This window comes from Thalassophryne amazonica, chromosome 9, assembly GCF_902500255.1.
Source record: "Thalassophryne amazonica chromosome 9, fThaAma1.1, whole genome shotgun sequence".
NCBI classification, from domain to species: domain Eukaryota; kingdom Metazoa; phylum Chordata; class Actinopteri; order Batrachoidiformes; family Batrachoididae; genus Thalassophryne; species Thalassophryne amazonica.
The window spans coordinates 10,593,204-10,612,379 of record NC_047111.1 but is presented as its reverse complement, the minus strand read 5'-3'; the positions used below and the strand labels follow the sequence as shown (position 1 = coordinate 10,612,379).

The window sequence follows — 19,176 nt, the reverse complement described above, 5'->3', positions numbered from 1 at the left end:
ACACTTAGTGCGCATGATGCAGGAATCATGTGCAAACCGTGTAATGTCGTCCCTGTCACCAACGCCTCGTACGCCTGTTGCTACAACTATTTGGGCACACAAGTGCCTGAAAGACAGTGTGCGCTGTGCGAACCCATCGCACCCTCACGCGGCAGGTGTCGGCCAAATTCCAGGTGACACACACGAACATCTAAGAGTGCTCGCATGGCACTTAGAAAATGTGAGGCCAGTCACACTCTTGGCATGACAGCAGACCGCAGACGATCGCTGTCATACTCGCAGTGAAATTTGTCTCAGTTCCCCATGAGTGTGACTTTACAAACACACACTGACACGTGGGTGTGTGCTCTCCACTCACGGGAGGCGTGGCTCCTGACAGAAGCAGCTATGGTGATCTGTCATTGTGGACATTCCAGCTGAACTGCTTCTCATTCATGTCATTTCATGATTGTATGTCAGTGACCATGGGTGATCACCAGAGGAACAGGTGGATCATATTTGTATTGCTCGCTTGATAATGTGGTGTTTTTATATGGTGTGTGATTTAATGTGTTTTTGTAATACTTCCATGTCCTTCCTGATATGAGGCAGATTCCTGCAGCTTTCCCGCAGCAGTGTCCCCAGAAAAACAAACAAAAGAAGACTAGAGCATGCATAAGCTGTGTAAGTGCTAATCAAATTAGCACAATAGCTACAGCTTTCCAAAGCGACACACAGTGAAAGAAAGCCTTTTAGGAGAAAAATGGTCCATGCTGATCATCTGAGATAGCTTGCTGCGCATTTAAAGTGAAGCAGTGTGTTTGTCTCCTGCCTGCTCTCTGCTGTACGTGGGAGTGGCTATTCATGCGGCGGCCGGCTGCTGCCTCTCTCTGCCCAGTGTGAGCGGCTCAGCACTGCCCTCACAGCTCCACCCCCTGGAACATTTATTTCTATATTTATTTATTTATTTATGTTCATTATTAGTGGGTTTTACCTTTTCTGTTGTGTTTTGTTTTATCAGGTTCTTTTTGTCTGTTTCTCTAAAAAGTGTATTGTAGCAATATTATTATTACTTTTGTTGTTGTTGTTGCTTATTATTTCAACCCCTGGCAAAAATTATGGAATCATCGACCTCGGAGGATATTCAGTCAGTTGTTTAATTTTGTAGAAAAAAAGCAGATCACAGACATGACACAAAAATAAGAAATCAAGAAAAAAAAATTGTGGCAGTCAGTAACGATTACTTTTTTAGACCAAGCAGAGGGAAAAAAATATGGAATCACTCAATTCTGAGGAATAAATTATGGAATCACCCTGTAAATTTTCATCCCCAAAACAAGACCTGCATCAAATCAGATCTGCTCGTTAGTCTGCATCTAAAAAGGAGTGACCACACCTTGGGGAGCTGTTGCACCAAGTGGACTGACATGAATCATGGTTCCAACACGAGAGATGTCAATTGAAACAAAGGAGAGGATTATCAAACTCTTAAAAGAGGGGTAAATCATCACGCAATGTTGCAAAAGATGTAGGTTGTTCACAGTCAGCTGTGTCTAAACTCTGGACCAAATACAAACAACATGGGAAGGTTGTTAAAGGCAAACATACTGGTAGACCAAGGAAGACATCAAAGCGTCAAGACAGAAAACTTAAAGCAATATGTCTCAAAAATCGAAAATGCACAACAAAACAAATGAGGAACGAATGGGAGGAAACTGGAGTCAACGTCTGTGACCGAACTGTAAGAAACAGCCTAAAGGAAATGGGATTTACATACAGAAAAGCTAAACAAAATCAATCAATCAATCAATTTTTTTTTATATAGCGCCAAATCACAACAAACAGTTGCCCCAAGGCGCTTTATATTGTAAGGCAAGGCCATACAATAATTATGTAAAACCCCAACGGTCAAAACGACCCCCTATGAGCAAGCACTTGGCTACAGTGGGAAGGAAAAACTCCCTTTTAACAGGAAGAAACCTCCAGCCGAACCAGGCTCAGGGAGGGGCAGTCTTCTGCTGGGACTGGTTGGGGCTGAGGGAGAGAACCAGGAAAAAGACATGCTGTGGAGGGGAGCAGAGATCGATCACTAATGATTAAATGCAGAGTGGTGCATACAGAGCAAAAAGAGAAAGAAACAGTGCATCATGGGAACCCCCCAGCAGTCTACGTCTATAGCAGCATAACTAAGGGATGGTTCAGGGTCACCTGATCCAGCCCTAACTATAAGCTTTAGCAAAAAGGAAAGTTTTAAGCCTAATCTTAAAAGTAGAGAGGGTGTCTGTCTCCCTGATCTGAATTGGGAGCTGGTTCCACAGGAGAGGAGCCTGAAAGCTGAAGGCTCTGCCTCCCATTCTACTCTTACAAACCCTAGGAACTACAAGTAAGCCTGCAGTCTGAGAGCGAAGCGCTCTATTGGGGTGATATGGTACTACGAGGTCCCTAAGATAAGATGGGACCTGATTATTCAAAACCTTATAAGTAAGAAGAAGAATTTTAAATTCTATTCTAGAATTAACAGGAAGCCAATGAAGAGAGGCCAATATGGGTGAGATATGCTCTCTCCTTCTAGTCCCTGTCAGTACTCTAGCTGCAGCATTTTGAATTAACTGAAGGCTTTTTAGGGAACTTTTAGGACAACCTGATAATAATGAATTACAATAGTCCAGCCTAGAGGAAATAAATGCATGAATTAGTTTTTCAGCATCACTCTGAGACAAGACCTTTCTGATTTTAGAGATATTGCGTAAATGCAAAAAAGCAGTCCTACATATTTGTTTAATATGCGCTTTGAATGACATATCCTGATCAAAAATGACTCCAAGATTTCTCACAGTATTACTAGAGGTCAGGGTAATGCCATCCAGAGTAAGGATCTGGTTAGACACCATGTTTCTAAGATTTGTGGGGCCAAGTACAATAACTTCAGTTTTATCTGAGTTTAAAAGCAGGAAATTAGAGGTCATCCATGTCTTTATGTCTGTAAGACAATCCTGCAGTTTAGCTAATTGATGTGTGTCCTCTGGCTTCATGGATAGATAAAGCTGGGTATCATCTGCGTAACAATGAAAATTTAAGCAATACCGTCTAATAATACTGCCTAAGGGAAGCATATATAAAGTGAATAAAATTGGTCCTAGCACAGAACCTTGTGGAACTCCATAATTAACTTTAGTCTGTGAAGAAGATTCCCCATTTACATGAACAAATTGTAATCTATTAGACAAATATGATTCAAACCACCGCAGCGCAGTGCCTTTAATACCTATGGCATGCTCTAATCTCTGTAATAAAATTTTATGGTCAACAGTATCAAAAGCAGCACTGAGGTCTAACAGAACAAGCACAGAGATGAGTCCACTGTCCGAGGCCATAAGAAGATCATTTGTAACCTTCACTAATGCTGTTTCTGTACTATGATGAATTCTAAAACCTGACTGAAACTCTTCAAATAGACCATTCCTCTGCAGATGATCAGTTAGCTGTTTTACAACTACCCTTTCAAGAATTTTTGAGAGAAAAGGAAGGTGGAGATTGGCCTATAATTAGCTAAGATAGCTGGGTCAAGTGATGGCTTTTTAAGTAATGGTTTAATTACTGCCACCTTAAAAGCCTGTGGTACATAGCCAACTAACAAAGATAGATTGATCATATTTAAGATCGAAGCATTAAATAATGGTAGGGCTTCCTTGAGCAGCCTGGTAGGAATGGGGTCTAATAAACATGTTGATGGTTTGGATGAAGTAACTAATGAAAATAACTCAGACAGAACAATCGGAGAGAAAGAGTCTAACCAAATACCGGCATCACTGAAAGCAGCCAAAGATAACGATACGTCTTTGGGATGGTTATGAGTAATTTTTTCTCTAATAGTTAAAATTTGTTAGCAAAGAAAGTCATGAAGTCATTACTAGTTAAAGTTAATGGAATACTCAGCTCAATAGAGCTCTGACTCTTGTCAGCCTGGCTACAGTGCTGAAAAGAAACCTGGGGTTCTTATTTTCTTCAATTAGTGATGAGTAGAAAGATGTCCTAGCTTTACGGAGGGCTTTTTTTTATAGAGCAACAGACTCTTTTTCCAGGCTAAGTGAAGATCTTCTAAATTAGTGAGACGCCATTTCCTCTCCAACTTCCTCTAAACAAAAGCCATCATTAACACCTAAACAGAAAAAACAAGGTTACAATGGGCTAAGGAAAAGCAATCGTGGACTGTGGATGACTGGATGAAAGTCATATTCAGTGATGAATCTCGAATCTGCATTGGGCAAGGTGATGATGCTGGAACTTTTGTTTGGTGCCGTTCCAATGAGATTCATAAAGATGACTGCCTGAAGAGAACATGTAAATTTCCACAGTCATTGATGATATGGGGCTGCATGTCAGGTAAAGGCACTGAGGAGATGGCTGTCATTACATCATCAATAAATGCACAAGTTTACGCTGATATTTTGGACACTTTCCTTATCCCATCAATTGAAAGGATGTTTGGGGATGATGAAATCATTTTTCAAGATGATAATGCATCTTGCCATAGAGCAGAAACTGTGAAAACATTCCTTGCAAAAAGACACATAGGGTCAATGTCATGGCCTGCAAATAGTCTGGATCTTAATCCAATTGAAAATCTTTGGTGGAAGTTGAAGAAAATGGTCCATGACAAGGCTCCAACCTGCAAAGCTGATCTGGCAACAGCAATCAGAGAAAGTTGGAGCCAGATTGATGAAGGGTACTGTTTGTCACTCATTAAGTCCATGCCTCAGAGACTGCAAGCTGTTATAAAAGCCAGAGGTGGTGCAACAAAATACTAGTGATGTGTTGGAGCGTTCTTTTGTTTTTCATGATTCCAGAATTTTTTTCCTCAGAATTGAGTGATTCCATAATTTTTTTTCCCTCTGCTTGGTCTAAAAAAGTAACAGTTACTGACTGCCACAATTTTTTTTTCCTGATTTCTTATAGTGTTTCTTAAAGCCAGAAAGTTGCCATTTGAAATGACTTTAATTTTGTTATGTCTGTGATCTGCTTTTTTCCTACAAAATTAAACAACTGAATGAACATCCTCCGAGGCCGGTGATTCCGTAATTTTTGGCAGGGCTTGTATTAATATATAAATAAAATGAAAATCAGCACCTCCAAATCCGAGGCCATGGTTCTCGACTGGAAAAAGGTGCTTTGCCCTCTTTAGGTCGGTGGATGTCCTTGCCTCAAGTGGAGGAGTTTAAGTTTCTCGGGGTCTTGCTCACGAGTGAGGGACGGCTGGAGCGTGAGATCGATAGACGGATCGGTGCATCATCTGCAGTGATGCAGTTGCTATATTGGACCGTCGTGGTGAAGAGAGAGCTGAGTAGGGGGTCAAAGCTCTTGATTTACCGATTGATCTACATTCCGATCCTCACCTATGGTCATGAGATTTAGCTCATGACTGAAAGAATGAGATCGCGAGTAGAAGCGGCCAAGAGGAGTTTCCTCCGCATGGTGGCTGGGCGCTCCCTTAGAGATAGGGGGAGGAGCTCAGTCACTCCGGAGGAGCTCGGAGTCGAGCCGCTGCTCCTCCATGTTGAAAGGAGTCAGTTGAGGTGGCTTGGGCATCTTTTCCGGATGCCCCCTGGACACCTCGCTGGAGAGGTATTCCGGGCACGTCCCTTTGGGAGGAGGCCCGGGGAAGACCCAGGACACGCTGGAGGGACTACATCTCTCGGCTGGCTTGGGAACGCCTTGGGGTTCCTCCGGAGGAGCTGGTAGAGGTGTGTGTGGATCGTGAGGTCTGGGCAGCTTTCCTTGAGCTGCTGCCCCCGCCGCCCGACTCCGGATAAAATGGATGAAGAAAATGGATGGATGGATATAAATAAAAACTGTTTAGGGTTAGGTTTAAGTCTGGGCTAAATTTCTTTTTCAAAGTGGTTCTACTGATGATGGTGATGTTGATGGTGGTGATGATGATGATCATGGTGGTGATGATGATGATCATGGTGGTGATGATAATGTTGATGGCGATGGTTCTACTTATGATGGTGATGATAATGTTGGCGATGGTGGTGATCATGATGATGGCAGTGATAATGTTGATGGTGATGAGGATAATGTTGATTCTGATGACGATGATAATGTTGATGGCGATGGTGGTGATGATAATGTTGATGGCGATGGTAGTGATCATGATGATGGCGGCGATGGTGATAATGTTCATGGTGATTATGGTGATGAGGATAATGTTGTGGGTGACGAGGATAAATGTGGTGATGATAATGTTGATGATGATGGTGTTGATAGTTGTGATATTGATGGTGGTGGTGATTATATTGATGGAGATGTTGATGGTAATGTTGATGCTGACGATGATAATGGTGGTGACGATAGTGTTGATGGTGATTATGATGATGGTAATGATGGTGATAACGTTGATGGCAATGATGGTTGTGATAATGTTGATGGTGGTGATGATGATGTTGATGGTAATGATGCGCTGATAATGTTGATAATGACTGATGATGGTGATGATAATGTTGATGGTGACTATGATGATGGTGATGATAATGTTGATGGTGGTAGTGATTAGGGCTGCTCGATTATGGAAAAAAAATCAGTATCACGATTATTTAGATAAATACTGAAATCACGATTATTCAAACGATTATTTTTTTTAGTTACACAATGCATTTATTCAGCATTTCTCTCTCTAAAACAAAAACTGTTATAGACAATGTGCGCAAAACCTCCAAATTGAAAATGTACTGTACCTTACCTGTATAAAACATAAAATGAATAAAATAAATATTAAAAATATCATTATAATTATTTTTTTGTTTTCCTCTCCCTTCCCTGTTGTCACTGACCAGTTGGTCAGTGTCTTTGGGCATCTCCCTGACTTGTGCTACTAGGACATAGTGCAGCTGCATTGTTTTTGTTTCAATTTATGTTCACTTGTAATTAAAATAGCTAAATAAATCAATAAATGGTTCTTTAGGAACCTTTCATCTGTAAATTAAAACCACCTGTTTATTTCAGATTAGATCATTTCTTGTTTAACTTAAAGAACCTCTGACATTTATTTTTAGACAAAATAACATGGAAATTTGTACTTTTTTTTAAGTCTGGTAGATTATTTATATCTCATTTCAACCAGAAAAACAGACACTGTACATAAATACAAATATTATAAATGCAACAGGAAATAATTTAACAATGACTGCAGTGTGATTGTAAAGTAGGATTTCTGTGACATAAACCTCATGAATCATGATGAATTTTTTTAATGGTCATTTCAACTTTTAATTTCACCAAAATATGTAACTGCCTGTGCAAATGTCTTTGGACTTTGATTCGTGGACATTTTTAATTATCCGTTCATTTATTGTTAAAATATAAAATGAAACAGCTTTTTAAAAAATAATAAAATAGTTGCTATTGAAAGAGCCTTTTATTTAGAAGCAGGTGATGTTCTGCTGGATTCTTGGGACCAGATGAAGGTCTCTTCTGCAGCTTTGAAATCTGGTGGTGTTGCAGAAGAGCAAAGATGTTTTCTTTCGACTGGACTTCGTGGTGTTCAGCTCATCAATGGAAGTTTGGTTGTCTGCGCGGCAAATGTTCCTGATTGGGACAAATACAAATATTTCTTTAAATATAAAGAAACACTAAACAGTTTATATATATACAAAAGGAAAAAAAAAAAAACGGGGAAAAACGATGGAAAAAACACCTGAAAAAATAAGTTATTTAAGTTATTGTGGTGTCTGAAAAAAGCTGTAGCTTTATTTGGTAAAAATAAAGACTGAACCATTTAGAAATTAAAGCGTTCACTCAGATCAGCTGTGCTAAAAGGCTAAGCTAATTTTAGCCGATCATTAAACGTCACGTTTTATTTTTACATTATTCTCACCTCGATAAAGCTGCAGAACTAAATTCCGTTGGGCATACTGGGACTTCGCATATATCCAAAAAGTGGGAGATTTCGGACTGAGTGGTTTTGCTTCATCACCCCGGCTGCCTGCCTCGGTCTGCCCAGGAATGATGCCTGAAGGCCGGTTTCTCCGTGCGGTTCGATCGATATCCCACCAAGTCGTCAGTCCTCCCTCGGTCGGCGTCATTCTGAAAAGTAGCTGAAAAAAGCTTCTCCCAGCAGGGTGATGGGAGAATCGTTCTGCTGCTGTTTTTTAAAGCTTTTTTGTGGTTCAGGCGACGCAAATTCAAGAAGGCTATCGCTGAACTTTTTTCAGGTTGTGGAAATGGCCAGAGTGTGACGTAGCAATCTCCACCCCCTTGCCGCTTCCGAAGCGACGCGTCTGACGTCATGCGTCTTGGGACACGTTGACTGATTGGCCTGATGAAAGGCCCTTAGATCATTTCACTCGATTATGAGTTTGGAGATCGTTTGATACAAATATCGATATCGCGATCGAAATTCGGTTAATTGCACAGCCCGAGTGGTGATGATTATGTTGATAGTGGTGGTGGTGATGATGATAATATTGATGGTGGTGTTGATGGTGGTGGTGATGATAATAATGGTGATGATGATGATGATAATGGTGGTGGTGATGATGATGATGATGTTGGTGGTGGTGGTGATGATGATGATAATGGTGGTGATGATGATGATAATGTTGTTGGTGGTGTTAATGGTGGTGGTGATGATGATAATGTTGATGGTGGTGATGATGATAATTGTCCAGTGATGATGATAATGTTGATGGTGGTGATGATGATAATTGTCCAGGTCTCCCTTGCAAAAGAGGTCTTGCTCTCAGTGGGACTAACCTGGTTTAATAAAGGTGAAATTAAAATTTTGGCGTCTCCGTCTAAGCACTCCCCCCTCCCCCTGTCAAAATGCATAGAACAACACTGCCATCTACTGGATGGGAAGTGTGAATTGTGACTTGCATATTTGTGAACCTCTGAGCAGTGTTTTGCTCAGAATGTCAAAATGTTGCATGGGAGAACAAAACGATGAATGCGTGTGATCGCTGATCCACAACTGCTGAATCCTACTTCACAAACAGAAATTTTTTTTTTTTACAAAATTATATATTTACAAATACAAATTTATTTGTAAAAAACAGCACACAAGTTACAAATAGGAAATTTGTGTTTGTGGATTTGTAGCTCAGCCTCTGTTCAATTTACAGGTGTTAATGAGACAAATTTAACTCTGTAGTTTTGATTGTGAGTAACTGTGAGGAGCCGCGTCAGTAACTCACAGTCATCCTGGTACAAAAGGGATCATAGCATTTGTTTTGTAAGAGTTCTTATTTTTACAGAAGAACTTGTTGATGGTGACCACAGATTGTTTGACCCTCAGTATCTGTGCCAGCACTGATCCTGGCTCACAACAACAGGACTTCTGCCAACTCCTGGTCTAAATAGTTTGTTAGCATCACTCCACATTTGCGGGTGTCTGTGGTTTCATGTGCCGCCCACTGAGCAGGGCTGCATCTCCCCTCCCCTTAAAGTTTAAAGTACAGCCTCAGTGTGTGTGTGTGTGTGTGGGCCTCACCAGGTACTCAGTGGCCTTTAATAACATCTGCTTTCTACCTGAGCTGCAATACGACATGTCTTATACTTGAAAATGGCAGAAACACTGCTCTGAGGTGCTTTTTGGCCCCTCTTTGAACTAGATTTTCCATATGAAAGGGACAGAACACCAGTTCAATCTTCTGAGGTTTTCATTACTGGAATATGAAGATTCCAGGTTTCTTTTCAGCACTGTAGCCAGGCTGACAGAGTCAGAGCTCTATTGAGCCGAGTATTCCTTTAACTTTAACTAGTAATGACTTTCTTTACTAATAAAATTTTAACTATTAGAGAAAAAATGACTCATAACCATCCCAAAGACATATCGTTCGTTATCTTTGGCTGCTTTCAGTGATGCCGGTATTTGGTTAGACTCTTTCTCTCCAATTGTTCTGTCTGAGTTATTTTCATTAGGTACTTCATCCAAACCATCAACATGTCTGTTAGACCCCATTCCTACCAGGCTGCTCAAGGAAGCCCTACCATTAATTAATGCTTCGATCTTAAATATGATCAATCTGTCTTTGTTAGTTGGCTATGTACCACAGGCTTTTAAGGTGGCAGTAATTAACCATTACTTAAAAAGCCATCACTTGACCCAGCTATCTTAGCTAATTATAGGCCAATCTCCAACCTTCCTTTTCTCTCAAAAATTCTTGAAAGGGTAGTTGTAAAACAGCTAACTGATCATCTGCAGAGGAATGGTCTATTTGAAGAGTTTCAGTCAGGTTTTAGAATTCATCATAGTACAGAAACAGCATTAGTGAAGGTTACAAATGATCTTCTTATGGCCTCAGACAGTGGACTCATCTCTGTGCTTGTCCTGTTAGACCTCAGTGCTGCTTTTGATACTGTTGACCATAAAATTTTATTAAAGAGATTAGAGCATGCCATAGGTATTAAAGGCACTGCGCTGCGGTGGTTTGAATCATGTTTATCTAATAGATTACAGTTTGTTCATGTAAATGGGGAATCTTCTTCACAGACTAAGGTTAATTATGGAGTTCCACAAGGTTCTGTGCTAGGACCGATTTTATTCACTTTATACATGCTTCCCTTAGGCAGTATTATTAGACGGTATTGCTTAAATTTTCATTGTTACGCAGATGATACCCAGCTTTATCTATCCATGAAGCCAGAGGACACACACAAATTAGTTAAACTGCAGGAATGTCTTACAGACATAAAGACATGGATGACCTCTAATTTCCTGCTTTTAAATTCAGATAAAACTGAAGTTATTGTACTTGGCCCCACAAATCTTAGAAACATGGTGTCTAACCAGATCCTTACTCTGGATGGCATTAACTTGTCCTCCAGTAATACTGTGAGAAATCTTGGAGTCATTTTTGATCAGGATATGTCCTTCAATGCGTATAATAAGCAAATATGTAGGACTGCTTTTTGCATTTGCGCAATATCTCTAAAATTAGAAAGGTCTTGTCTCAGAGTGATGCTGAAAAGCTAATTCATACATTTATTTCTTCTAGGCTGGACTATTGTAATTCATTATTATCAGGTTGTCCTAAAAGTTCCCTGAAAAGCCTTCAGTTAATTCAAAATACTGCAGCTAGAGTAGTGACGGGGACTAGAAGGAGAGAGCATATCTCACCCATATTGGCTTCTCTTCATTGGCTCCCTGTTAATTCCAGAATAGAATTTAAAATTCTTCTTCTTACTTATAAGGTTTTGAATAATCAGGTCCCATCTTATCTTAGGGACCTCATAGTACCATATCACCCCAATACAGTGCTTCGCTCTCAGACTGCAGGCTTACTTGTAGTTCCTAGGGTTTGTAAGAGTAGAATGGGAGGCAGAGCCTTCAGCTTTCAATCAATTCAATTCAATCAAATTTTTTTTTTTATATAGCGCCAAATCACAACAAACAGTTGCCCCAAGGCGCTTTATATTGTAAGGCAAGGCCATACAATAATTATGTAAAACCCCAACGGTCAAAACGACCCCCTGTGAGCAAGCACAGGGGGTCCTCTCCTCTGGAACCTGTTCCCAATTCGGATCATGGAGACAGACACCCTCTCTACTTTTAAGATTAAGCTTAAAACTTTCCTTTTTGAAAAGGCTTATAGTTAGGGCTGGATCAGGTGACCCTGAACCATCCCTTAGTTATGCTGCTATAGACTTAGACTGCTGGGGGGTTCCCATGATGCACTGAGTGTTTCTTTCTCTTTTTGCTCTGTATGCACCACTCTGCATTTAATCATTAGTGATTGATCTCTGCTCCCCTCCACAGCATGTCTTTTTCCTGATTCTCTCCCCTCAGCCCCAAGCAGTCCCAGTAGAAGACTGCCCCTGCCTGAGCCTGGTTCTGCTGGAGGTTTCTTCCTGTTAAAAGGGAGTTTTCCTTCCCACTGTCGCCAAGTGCTTGCTCATAGGGGGTCATTTGACCATTGGGGTTTTTCTGTAATTATTGTATGGCTTTTGCCTTACAGTATAAAGCGCCTTGGGGCAACTGTTTGTTGTGATTTGGTGCTATATAAATAAAATTGATTTGATTTGATATGAAGATTCACTATAAAATTTCAGTGGTGCCGTTTATTACACATGGTGGAAATTCCAGACTTGCCCCTTATTAAAGTCGGTCCTGCAGACACACTAAATGGTTGAGTTCTTCAACAGTGGTTCTAAAATGTCAGTAAGGACCCAGACTCAATGGTCAAATACTATGAACTGTGATTTATTGATGGGTGAAATAAAATTTTTTTCAAGAAGTCAACCCTCCATAAAATCTTCCACACGCAGGCGAGGACTAAAAACAGGACTGTTTGGGAACCAGCAGAGAAAAATTAGGCGTTCCTTTGAATTTCACACCCCTCGCTGTTATATTTCCAGAGTTGTGGCCCTGTGAAGTGCTGACCTGAATGAAGGCCATCAGACGTCGGCCTGAACCCGCCCCCTCGTGACGGGGTGGAAAAGCAAAACACACACACACACACACACACACACACACTACAGAGTTGATGTTATGCAGGCAGTCTCACCTCATAGAATAGAATATGTGTGTGCTTCTTTGTGTGTGAGTTTTTTTTTGTTTGTTTGTGCGTGTGCGTGCGTGCTTCTGTGTGTGTTTTTTTGTCTGCACGTGTGTTTGTGTACGTGCGTGCTTCTGTGTGTGTGTGTGTGTGTTTGTCTGCACGTGTGTGTTTGTGTGTCTGCGCATGTTTTCTGCATGCGTGCGTGCTTCTGTGTGTTTTTTGTCTGCATGTGTGTTTTCTGTGTGAGTTTGTGCGTCTGCGTGCGGGTGTATGTTTGTGTGTTTGTGCATCTGAGTGCGTGTATGTGCTTCTGTGTGTGTGTTTTCTGTGTATGTGTGTCTTTGCATGCGTGTGTGTATGCTTCTGTGTGTGTGTGTTTTCTGTGTGTGAGTTTGTGTGTGTGTGTGCATGCATGTGTGTGTGAGAAAGTTTGTGTGTCTGTGTGCATGCATGTGTGTGTGAGAAAGTTTGTGTGTCTGTGTGAGTTTGTGTGTCTGCGTGCGTGTGTGTTTGTTTTATTTGTTTTTCTTTTTGTCTCTCTTCAGATTTGGTCCACCTCACCTGTCAGTCAGTTGACTCCGCCTACCACGATTTGTCACCTGTGGTTACCAGGATGTTCCACACACCTGAGTCCAGTCATAAAGGTTGATCTGTTTACTTCACTCTTATTTTTGTCATCTTCCTCACTTTTCCTGCTCACGTCTCTTCTTAAATGGTAACCATAGCAACAGATGTTGTTGACCTTGTCTGTGCTGTGATTGGTCATCAGGATGTCATGTGTCACTGATTCTGCAGGAAATCGTCCGTCTGTCCTCTGGTGTCTGTACTTCAATATGGCTGATGGTGCTGCAGTGCAGGTCGAAGGTTACAACCTCCCATCCAACGTACACGTGTGCGCCGGTCCAGATGTCACTCTGGGACACGAAGGCGCCGTCACACAGGTGAGGTTGAAAGACCCGCCCACATTTCTGTGAGGTCACAGGAATTTGAACATTTTTACATCTGCAGGCCAAGTCGATTTTCCAGAGGATTCTTCCCAACGAGGAGTTCTGTCCTCTGGCTCCCAACCCCGAAGACATAATCTACGATGGAGACAGTAGCTCCACCCCCCCGGGAAATGAAGACCAGCAAGAAGAGGAGTGGGGCGGAGTCAGCCAGGTTGAAGAGGAGGAGCGGGGCGGGGTCAGCCAAGAAGAAGAGGAGTGGGGCGGGGTCAGCCAAGAAGAAGAGGAGTGGGGCGGGGTCAGACAAGAAGAGGAGGAGCGGGGCGGGGTCAGACAAGAAGAAGAGGAGGAGCGGGGCGGGGTCAGACAAGAAGAAGAGGAGGAGCGGGGCGGGGTCAGACAAGAAGAAGAGGAGGAGCGGGGCGGGGTCAGACAAGAAGAGGAGGAGGAGGAGCGGGGCGGGGTCAGACAAGAAGAGGAGGAGGAGCGGGGCGGGGTCAAGGAGTAACCACTGATCTGTATATATTACTGGATCTCTCATTGGTCCACACACTCCGTACAATCCACTGAAGCAAACTGGTGGCCATCTTAGTACTCCCAACTTATGCAGACCGCACATAAACTACTTATTAGAATGTCACCAATTTCAAGTAAAAACTGACCTGATTCTCTCATTTACTTATTTTTGTTCTTTGGATAATGTAAGATTGTTCCCTCCTAATCTATGCCTGTCATGAGTAGCTATTTTGATTTATTTTCTTTTATTACTTTAACACTTTATTCTAATTTACTCATATCCCACTGAGACAAATCCTCTATTCTAAAAATAATTATCATTTATGTTTTGTGGAATCATCAGCAAGCTTATATATATATATATATATATATATATATATATATATATATATATATATATATATATATATATATAAAATCTGCTAACCGCTAATTATTAAAGATAATGTTTTCATTATTGGATTAGCTTTTTAGATAACGTTGAAAACCATCAGCGCACCAAATATCTTCCAATAAATTATAGTCCGATAATTTTTAGACCGCCAACATATTTTTGCAGGCAGAGTGAATAAAGCTTAACAGTTACAAACATTTATGAAGTCCAGTGTTGCCACAGTTACTTTGAAAAAGTAATCCAATTACTGATTACTCCTTGAAAAAGTAACTTAGTTACTTTACTGATTACTCAATTGGAAAAGTAACTAAGTTAGATTACTAGTTACTTTTTTTAGTTACTTTCCCCAGCTGCCGACAACAACCCTCTGCCATCTCAACATGACAATATTTGTTTTGCCAAAACTCACTTTATAGTCACCCTTTCTTGACTTCAGTGAAAATAAATACTTGTTTTATAAAAAGTAAAATAAAGACCTCTTTCTTGACCTCATATTTAACTGTTGACAGCACTGTAACAGTAAAACTTGCAATTTCTAACCTACATTGTTTATAAATGTAACAAATTCTAACATTTTTCTAACATTTAAATTTTCTCTAAACATTTTACTTGTCGAAATTATTATTTGAAGTAGTATTAGTAGTTGTAGTAAAAAAATGGTTTCAAAACTGGACCTTTAATCTAGGGGTGTTGGGGGGGCACATCCCTGCCCCACGCCTCCATTCCATCTGGATTCGCCCCTGCTTTGGCGTTTGAGCACAAAGAATGGATAACATTTATTTATGCAGGAAACATGACCAGATTTACAGGTAAGAAAGTTTTATTGCGTTTTCACATCATGTGATCCTCAGAAAGAGAGTTTAGGTGCATTTGAGTGGAAAATAATGTTAGTTGTTGACGCGTCGCGGAGGATCAGCTGTTTTTAGCAGCAGATACGGAGCGGCTCGGAGGAAAAAAAAAGCATAAAAATGTCTTTGTAAAGCTCAGTGCAGGTGTGGTGTTGTCACCGCGGTTTAAGAGGTAAGGACGAGTCGTAGCTGCTGCAAAAACCACGAATGAAAAGCTTGCAGCCTGCTTAAAGTGGGCAGTTCAGTCAAACCCCGACCTCCTGCCCACGGACCAAGTTTAATGCTGCTATCGACCCACAATGCAAAAATAATAACACACAGTGACTTGGAGAAGTAACTTTAATCTGATTACTGATTTGGAAAGATTAACGCGTTAGATTACTCGTTACAAAAAAAGTGGTCAGATTACGGCAGATTAGATTAGCATCACTGATGAAGTCTGATACCAAAGATTTGAGTACCTACCTGTTAAATGTTTTGTAGTAAACGTACAGTTATCCTCTGCAATCATAGGAGAACTGGTCACAGAAAAGGAAGAAAGCAAAAGGAGGAAAAAAAAAAGCTTTACTAATACGCTGGCAATATCACCCAAGTCATCCAGAGGCATACAGTTTTAACTTATGGTTAAACTTTTAACCAAACTAATTTCGGACATGTTATTTAAATTAACATCACGTCGGAAGTTTTATAAAGAAAATATCAGCTATAGGTTTTAGTTTTAAAGTAATGCACTGATTTTGAAGGTTTTAGTGTGGACATGCTGTTTCCACAATGCATTATGGGTAAAAGTTCACAACAGAAGAAATGCATTTGAGACGCTCTGATCAGGCTCCACAGAGACAACAGCATTAAACTCTTTGTATATTGTGCCTAAAACTCGTGTGAATATATTCTCTGGGTTTATAGATGTTGTTATGTTTGGTTTATGTAAAAATGCCAGAAGAACCTCAGGTTGTTGCTCCATTATTTTCAATTGGAATCACTGTGAGTTGCAATCGCTTCCTGTTTGCTCTTTAACATCCTGATTATTGTCCTTTACAACACTGTCTGTCCTCTTTGTTCGAGTAATGAAAAAAAATTATATATATATATATATATATATATATATATATACTCAACAAAAATATAAACGTAACACTTTTGGTTTTGCTCCCATTTTGTATGAGATGAACTCAAAGATCTAAAACTTTTTCCACATACACAATATCACCATTTCCCTCAAATATTGTTCACAAACCAGTCTAAATCTGTGATAGTGAGCACTTCTCCTTTGCTGAGATAATCCATCCCACCTCACAGGTGTGCCATATCAAGATGCTGATTAGACACCATGATTAGTGCACAGGTGTGCCTTAGACTGCCCACAATAAAAGGCCACTCTGAAAGGTGCAGTTTTGTTTTATTGGTGGGGGGATACCAGTCAGTATCTGGTGTGACCACCATTTGCCTCATGCAGTGCAACACATCTCCTTCGCATCATCTGTGAAGAGAACACCTCTCCAACGTGCCAAACGCCTGAGAATGTGAGCATTTGCCCACTCAAATCGTTTACGACGACGAACTGGAGTCAGGTCGAGACCCCGATGAGGACGACGAGCATGCAGATGAGCTTCCCTGAGACGGTTTCTGACAGTTTGTGCAGAAATTCTTTGGTTATGCAAACCGATTGTTTCAGCAGCTGTCCGAGTGGCTGGTCTCAGACGATCTTGGAGGTGAACATGCTGGATGTGGAGGTCCTGGGCTGGTGTGGTTACACGTGGTCTGCGGTTGTGAGGCTGGTTGGATGTACTTCCAAATTCTCTGAAACACCTTTGGAGACGGCTTATGGTAGAGAAATGAACATTCAATACACGAGCAACAGCTCTGGTTGACATTCCTGCTGTCAGCATGCCAATTGCACGCTCCCTCAAATCTTGCGACATCTGTGGCATTGTGCTGTGTGATCAAACTGCACCTTTCAGAGTGGCCTTTTATTGTGGGCAGTCTAAGGCACATCTCTGCACTAATCATGGTGTCTAATCAGCATCTTGGTATGGCACACCTGTGAGGTGGGATGGATTATCTCAGCAAAGGAGAAGAGCTCACTATCACAGATTTAGACTGGTTTGTGAACAATATTTTAGGGAAATGATGATATTGTGTATGTGGAAAAAGTTTTAGATCTTTGAGTTCATCTCATACAAAATGGAAGCAAAACCAAAAGTGTTGCGTTTATATTTTTGTTGTGTGTGTGTATATATATATATATATATATATATATATGTATATATATATATGTATGTCTGAAATTCAATTTGCGTTTATTAAATTCCATGCATCTTAAAAGTAGCAGACACGGATTATTTATTTTGACTATTTTTCTCAAGTTTTCAGGGTCTCTACTGCCATCTCCTGGCCAGTAGTGTTCATAGCAGTATTCGCCCTAAGTTTTGAGATATCCCATAATCCTTTGCTCGCCAGAGAGTTGCTGCAACGGAAGAAAAGCATAAAAATGTACATTTTGGTTGTATAATATTAATTTAGAATTGTCGTGTTTTGTCTCTCTGCTGTTTAAACCGCAGCAACTCTCTGGCGCGCAAAGGATTATGGGTTAGGGTCTGAGTGTCTGGGTGCCAGTAGATGGCAATGTATTTATTTTGACCCCGGTTATATCAGACAATTGTTTAATCACAACTTGATTTTTGGCTTTTGCAAATGACTTTTTTTTAACATATGAATAAAATGGCATATTTTACAAAAGCACATTTATATGTAAACACCAACACACACATTGTGTTGGTTTTTACAAGGAATGAATGAGTCAACCAATCAGTGTTAGCAGAGGCTCATTTACCAATAATCCCTTTTACATCTGTGTGTTTGTTACAAAACTTCAGAATTAGTGCATTAATTAAAATTAAAAGATAAGTGTTATATTTTAACTTTGTACAAATGACAGAATCGACATTAATGGAGTTATTCTATCCAGAATAATTTGATTTATAAATAAACACCATAAGTAAAAACTGCTTTATTTTCCAGGACCTCTGCCTCACGTGACACTGCTATATGCTGTTAAGGAATAATGACTTTTTTGTGTAGAGTTGAGTTTATCTTTTCTCAACTGCTTCACTGCTCCCAAATATGTAGTAAACAGGAGCTTCCAGCAGGGGGTAGGGTGCACAAAGACACAAGTGCTGACTCATTGTTTGGGTCTGTGGTCACCTTTGATGCTACCAGAAGTGATTGTGGCGTTAAAACTCAATCAGCTTGTTAGTAGTTGAGAGTGTACCAGAGACAATACTGAAAGTTATCACTGAGCTGTAGCTTCCGATAATTTTTTGGGGTGGTTTATTGGTTTAGCTTCATAAAAGATAACTTTTCAGTTAGTTGATTAGCGGTTATCAAAGTTAACTTTTGGTTAGCTGTGCCCACCACTGTATATATGTATGTACAGTGGGGAAAATAAGTATTTGACCCCCTGTCAGTTTTTGCAGGTTTTCCCACCTACAAAGAATGGAGAGGTCTGTAATTTTTATCGTCGGTACACTTGAACTGTGAGAGACAGAATCTAAAAAAAAAAAAAAAAAAAAATCCAGAAAATCACATTACACTTTACACATTACACAATCACATTACACTTTACACTGTTACTGCACCTTACTTTTACCTTACTGTTAACTATTAATACTTGAATCTTGCTATTTGTACATTATTTTAATTTTTTATTTTTTTTTAATGCCTATTTTGACTATTATAGACACCCGGTGAGAGCAGCAAAGAGAATTTCATTGTACAGCGAAATACGTTTCTTACTGTACATATGACAATAAACCTTTTGAACTTTAAATAATTAATTTGCATTTTATTGCATAAAATAAGTATTTGAACCCATACCAACCAGCAAGAATTCTGTCTCTCACAGACCTGTTAATTTTTCTTTAAGAAGCCCTCTTATTCTGCACCCTTTACCTGTATTAATTGCACCTGTTTGAACTTGTTACCTGTATAAAAGACAC

General features: G+C 40.2%; 1 protein-coding gene across 1 annotated transcript in view; it reads left to right on the top strand.

The window, feature by feature from the left end:
• chm (CHM Rab escort protein) overlaps window positions 1–13,928 on the top strand; it is a 49,570-nt gene extending 35,642 nt beyond the window's left edge. Inside the window, exons 14-16 of the mRNA XM_034178227.1 lie at window positions 13,022–13,120; window positions 13,272–13,417; window positions 13,485–13,928. Of these exons, the coding sequence (XP_034034118.1) occupies window positions 13,022–13,120; window positions 13,272–13,417; window positions 13,485–13,928 (689 nt within the window). The remainder of the gene's footprint in view (window positions 1–13,021; window positions 13,121–13,271; window positions 13,418–13,484) is intronic.
• Window positions 13,929–19,176: the final 5,248 nt, after the last annotated feature.